This window comes from Polyodon spathula, chromosome 29, assembly GCF_017654505.1.
Source record: "Polyodon spathula isolate WHYD16114869_AA chromosome 29, ASM1765450v1, whole genome shotgun sequence".
Classification (NCBI taxonomy): Eukaryota; Metazoa; Chordata; class Actinopteri; order Acipenseriformes; family Polyodontidae; genus Polyodon; species Polyodon spathula.
Window position 1 is genome coordinate 5457387 of NC_054562.1, and position 6337 is coordinate 5463723.

The following is a 6337-nucleotide window of genomic DNA, read 5'->3' on the forward strand; positions in this document are numbered from 1 at the left end:
TCTCAAGTATTCTCTGTACACTTTCTTACAGCTTCATACTTTTAAAGCATTCCGGGGAAAAAATACTTCTGAAAAGCCTCCTCGTGCCGATTTGCATTTATTTATTTATTTGTTTGTTTTTTTTTGTTTTTTTTTCAGATTTACTTGCTACAACAAAGGTTTAGCGTACTTTACAATGCTGAAACAGTGGCAAAGGGAACTATTTTTACAGTGGGGGTGCTGAAAGCCATTGAACAAAGCTGTAACCCCATGATATGATGGAAGCCATGCAAAGCATTTAGAATACTCTGATTTGATAGAGGACTTTGCTGCCGCTAAAGCTAGGGAAATATCTGTGTATTGTATGTTCTTATGTAACGTAAAAATGAAAAAAAAAAAAAAAAAAAGATTTGATAATGCCCAGGGGTTTACTTGTTAAGATTTTTTTTGTAAAAAAGTGACTATGATTATGTTATAATTTATTTATTTCTGCCTGGCTATTCACCCCCCATCAACCTGTCAGAACCCATTATAGTCGGACATTACAGTATTTTTCAATCGGCCTATTGGGGCAGGGTCATTTTAGAAAAAAAAAATTAAAAAAAATAAAAAAAAAACAGAACGTGATATGTTTGAAGTAGAGAGTTCTGAGTGCTTTGAAGTTGTGACTCATATAAAATGATAAAGTCTAACAAATGAATATTAAAGTGTTCATTAACATTTTAATATCATTAATATTAGTTACCATATCTTAATGTAGGCGCATATGATTACATGATGTATATACTAATTAAGATACGGTTGCTACTGTAGCATTAATTTGATGTTCTGGACCATTACCACCTACAGCCCTGCACAGCCTAAGGCTAGCCCTATATATATATATATATATATAAAAAACGTGACAGATCCCACCCACAGCATGCACAGTACCTGCATGGATGTCTTCAGCACAGCACCCAGATTCTGTATCTTTTACAAGAACTGATTTCACCTGAATATTCTGTTCTCCAGGCATGTTCTGTCAAAGGTGTTCATGTACCTGTTCCCTGACACTATACGGGTCTCTTCTTTTTCCTCTTGCAGTGTGCTGTGGTGAGGGCTGCCCTTACAGTATTGCCACCATGGCAAGCAGCAGAGCCTCCCTCTATCGTCTCACCCTCCTGGCACTGCTCGTGGCGCTTCTGCCTCACACCGCCTTCACCAAAAAGGGAAACGGATCCAAATCCAGCGGGGGATCCAAGTCCAAGGGGTCGGGCGGGACCAGCAGCAGGAACCCCGGCAACACAGGACAGGGGGCTGGATCTAACTACCCTAACACAGGACAGGGCAAACCTAACTCTGGAGGGGGCTACCCTAACACTGGAGGAGGCTATCCTAACACAGGACAGGGTAAACCTAACTCTGGAGGGGGCTACCCTAACACAGGACAGGGTAAACCTAACTCTGGAGGGGGCTACCCTAACACTGGAGGAGGCTATCCTAACACGGGACAGGGCAAACCTAACCCTGGAGGGGGCTACCCTAATACTGGAGGAGGCTACCCTAACACTGGAGGAGGCTATCCTAACACAGGACAGGGCTACCCTAATACTGGAGGAGGCTACCCTAACACTGGAGGAGGCTACCCTAACACTGGACAGGGTTACCCTAACCCTGGAGGAGGCTACCCTAATACTGGAGGAGGCTACCCTAACACTGGAGGAGGCTATCCTAACACAGGACAGGGCTACCCTAATACTGGAGGGGGCTACCCTAACACTGGAGGAGGCTATCCTAACACGGGACAGGGCAAACCTAACCCTGGAGGGGGCTACCCTAATACTGGAGGAGGCTACCCTAACACTGGAGGAGGCTATCCTAACACAGGACAGGGCTACCCTAATACTGGAGGAGGCTACCCTAACACTGGAGGAGGCTACCCCAATAGTGGAAGAGGCTACCCTAACACTGGAGGGGGCTACCCCAACACAGGAGGAGGCTATCCTAACCCTGGAGGAGGCTACCCTAACACTGGAGGGGGCTACCCTAATACTGGAGGAGGCTACCCTAACACTGGACAGGGTTACCCTAACCCTGGAGGAGGCTACCCTAATACTGGAGGGGGCTACCCCAATAGTGGAGGAGGCTACCCTAACACTGGAGGAGGCTACCCTAACACGGGAGGGGGCTACCCTAACACTGGAGGGGGCTACCCTAACACTGGAGGAGGCTACCCTAACACTGGAGGAGGCACTCCAAAAATCTACGGGCCAGGCTATAACAGCCACAACCAGGGAAGGGCTCCCTGGAATGGTGGTGGCGGCTCTCACTTCTCTCAGGCGGTGGCAGGTCAGGGGTTCAAGCCCTCCCACAAGTCCAAGGGGTTCGGCAAGAAGGCGGCGCTGGCAGCAGGGCTAGGGGTGGCCACGGGCATGGCGATGGGGTACGGGCTGAGCCGGACAAGGTTCCCAGGCTCGTTCCCGGGCTCGTACCCAGGTGTCTACAGGGGCCCCAGGCTGGAGATCGACTTCAACAGCGAGGAAGAAGAGCGCTACTACAACTACTACATGTGGAAGCGTTACGTGGCCACCCCCTTTGGCGGAGACAGCGGGACGCTGATGCATTACTACTTCCGGCAGCCGGCGCAGACTTACGAGATGTATCGGGATCGGTGCTTGAAGAGAAATGACCTGCTGCCCGGAAAGGAGACTGGCCGAGCTGTTCCTAGCCCAGCCGCTACTGGTGGAGACGGTCCACGCAGCAATATTAACACCACTGCCGCAGATAACAGCAAAAACATAACGGACATCTTCCTCGGCAGAAACAACAGCGCTGTTGATGCCACCACTAACCACCCTGTAAGCCTGAGCCCTGGAAATATTAACGCCACGGAAACTGACGCAAACAACAGCACCGGAAACGCAAGCGTGAATAATACCGCGAGAGAAGCAGCAAGCGCACCCCGCCCGGCTCAGGAAGACAAAGACGATGACAACGTGGTCGGCGTGATGGACGTCGGCAATCCGGAGATGATCGAGCAGATGAAGCTGTACCGCTGCATCGAGCTCTACGTGGATTACACGCACCAGTACCTCACGAAACGCACCGAGACCCGCACGAGGAACACCCAGTGGAACGGAGCGGCCAGGCTCTCCGGCTCCCTCCTGCTGCTCCTCGGCACTCTGCTGCTGCAGTGACTCGGCGGGTCCAGCCGGTCTGGACGTCAGTCCCTCAGTTAACCCCGCTCCCTGCAGCACGTCTGAGATTACAGCGCGTCAGAGCTTTGTATCGCTTGCCTGTTGGATTCTCCTCCCTTCTGACTACATGTATCCCAGTTACAGACTTGTGTGTGGACAGCTTTAAAATCATGAAGGACTGTTTTCTCGTTAAATACCTTTTATTCACATACATCTATCCATCTATCTGTCTATCTATATGAAAATAGCTCAGTACTAACCCTTTCAGTTTTTTTTTTAATATGATGTTAGTGCCTTATGTAATCATATTGGGACCTCACAGGACTCCTGGCTCCCAGCCTGAGTTCATGTAGAAATAAATGTGTTCTGTTCTCATGTGTACTCAATAAAGGAGTTTCTTTTTCAGCTCGACAAAAAATAATATACTAATGAAAGTGAGCGGACAGGCCTCTTAAACACAACCACCTTCTTCTCTGTCAGACTCCAAACAAAAGCACGTTGATCCAGTGAGTGCAGCTGGCCAATGCATCGAGTCCTTTTTAAAGGAGCAGACCTCCCCCTAACAAAAACGGTAAAACTGTTTCGTACAAACAGTGTTGAATTGAAATCAAGGGAAGTACAGGCAGTCCTCAACACAACTGGTTCCTGAAGTCTCGCTGTAGGTCGAAGCACATTTTCCCATAGGAACAATGTTATAAATGGGGGTTGGGTTCCTGGCTCTTTGGCTAGATAACATATTTTTACAAAAATGACCCGTTATATTGTACTCATGCAAATATTTATTTAACTCTTTACTCTCAGCCCAGTGATTACACGCTATTACTCGGGCATCTATGTGGCGCGTTTAAAAGTACAGACTAGGGGTTTTCCAGTGACGTATTCAGTGTGTGTATGCGATACTCCTAGCAGGAAATACGATCGCCTGAATTTAAGCCCCTCATCATATAAATACATTTTTAAAAATGAAACAGTTACATGCATAAAGCAAAAACACTAGACTGAGTCAGGGCGACCACGACAGGTACTGTGGTTCGGACACCGAGCTGCGCACATGACGCAGGGCTCAGGTCTTGCTGTGTCGTAAATGCCGTTTCGATATCATAAAGTCGACGCAGGGTAATAATGCAAAAGAGTTGTAAGCGCCGTGCGTAGTAATTCGAAGCATCCTAAATTGAGGATCGCATGTAGTGTTAAAACTACAATGCATTAGTAAGACCTCATCTAGAATACTGTGTTCAGTTCTGGTCACCTCGCTACACAAAGGATATTTCTGCTCTAGAAAGAGTGCAAAGAAGAGCGACCAGAATTATTCCGGGTTTAAAAGGCATGTCATATGCAGACAGGCTAAAAGAATTGAATCTATTCAGTCTTGAAGAAAGAAGACTACGCAGCGATCGGATTCAAGCAGTCAAAATCCTAAAAGGTATTGACAATGTCGACCCAAGGGACTTTTTTGACTGAAAAAAGAAACAAGGACCATGGGTCACAAGTGGAGATTAGATAGTACTATACAATACAATACAATACTATACAAGCAATTTCAACTGTCTGATCTCGAAAGGCAGGACTGGGTTATGAAATGAATAATTCACAACCTCAGCTTGAGGAATAGGGTCAATAATTAATACATGCGAGGGCAAACTGGTTTAAAAAAATGAGTTTCTGCCGGGGGGAGAAGGGAACTGGAGCACAGGCTCGAAGAGGCTAAAAGCAAAAACAAATACTTCCATAAATCTAATCTCGTTGTACACTTCTATTCGTTAGAGAGGTCTCAAGCGTGCAGTTTCTAAAGAAGCACGTGGTATCACAAACGGGCATTTATATTTAAAAATGTGACATCTGACCCTACACTGGCCAGGGAATCTGATACACTCGCACTTCCTGGGTCAGTCCAGCTCAGCCGTGTCTTCAGGGTCATGTTACTGACTGTAAAACATGTCAGTCATTAGGGGAAGCAGCTGGTTGGCTAAGGACAGGAAAGCAGTCACTGATAGGGGAGGGGATAATTTCACTCTCCTGGTGCCCACTAAAGTGCAAGGCTATTGAAAGCAGAGCTGCCATCTGTCCCTGTTTTTCTTGAATCGTCTTGGTTTTGAGGAAGGTGTCCTGGGAATGCATATATATTGTAATCTCTATCGCCTGTAACACTTGGAAGTCACCTTGGATAAAGGCATCTGCCAAATAAATAATAATAATAATAATATACAATAATAATAGATACAGGCGAAAGTAAAAGAACTTAGAGTAACCATTGGGCTCATCCACAGGACCCTTACGTATATGGTAGCGGACAATTGTACCTTAAGTGGAACCTATGCGTAGACGGGTTATTATCTAATAACAATTAATAATAATAATAATAATAATAATAATATAATAATGTTAAACGTTAATGGTCTCTAATTGATGTGTTAAATGATACTCAGCAGGGATATACAATCTGCAGCAGCACTAGGTTTGCAGGAATTACAATGCTGCCTTTCATGAACCAGTATCACCAGCTCTTCATACCAGCAATGAACGAGTTGAAAACCAGCACACAGTTTTGGGGGGGTTTGGTCGTGTACGTCGTAGCACACACACACCCACACACACACACACACACACACACACACACACACACAGAGCAGCCCTGCGGGATACAGTTGTTCATTACTGGTTATGGAACAGGGCTGCGTTCTTAAACAAAGTCCCTGTGAATTGAAATGGACTTCAAGGCGAAAAGAAATAAATACAGAAAATAAATAACAAAAAAATGCTGCCTTGTGCACATGTCCCATCTTCCATCTCAGTGGGCGGTCGCCATGGCAACGTGCTGGCTAAGCACACTCTCTTTTTGCGTTGCTAAGCAACCCCTTGTCTTGGGATTTTGCTTGGCACAGTCTGGATGGAACTGCGCTGACTCTGTGAATCCAGACAGGTCGAGACAGTGCAGTGCTGTGTTGAATTACAGCTCAATTACAGATTGTGTAATGATGGCTTCATGATACAGTGCTCCCTCGATAATTTACAAGTCCATTTAGGGTAGGATTTCCTATCAGGGCATGTTGACAGCAAATTGTCCTATATTTGATTATTTTATCAGGGCCTTTAACCAATTCACTGTATGGATCTGAGAGCCAGCTAATTCAATACAGTCTAGTATAGAGAAGTCAGTGCTGTCTGAGAGCTAATTCAAT

The 6337-nt window shown here is 46.1% G+C and overlaps 1 protein-coding gene across 8 annotated transcripts; it reads left to right on the plus strand.

Moving 5' to 3' along the window:
- The first annotated feature begins 1038 nt into the window (after positions 1 to 1038).
- On the plus strand, positions 1039 to 3563 carry LOC121302407 (glycine-rich cell wall structural protein 1.8-like). 8 transcript variants are annotated; one of them, XM_041232359.1, is made up of 2 exons: positions 1039 to 1497; positions 1645 to 3563. In XM_041232359.1, the coding sequence occupies exons 1-2, from the start codon at positions 1104 to 1106 to the stop codon at positions 3156 to 3158; spliced, it is 1908 nt and encodes a 635-aa protein (XP_041088293.1). In that variant the 5' UTR covers positions 1039 to 1103; the 3' UTR covers positions 3159 to 3563. The 8 variants fall into 8 exon arrangements, with proteins under 8 accessions (XP_041088293.1, XP_041088288.1, XP_041088289.1 ...); XM_041232355.1 differs by having other exon boundaries at positions 1040 to 1896; positions 1981 to 3563; XM_041232356.1 differs by having other exon boundaries at positions 1040 to 1896; positions 2023 to 3563.
- The last annotated feature ends 2774 nt before the right edge of the window (positions 3564 to 6337 follow it).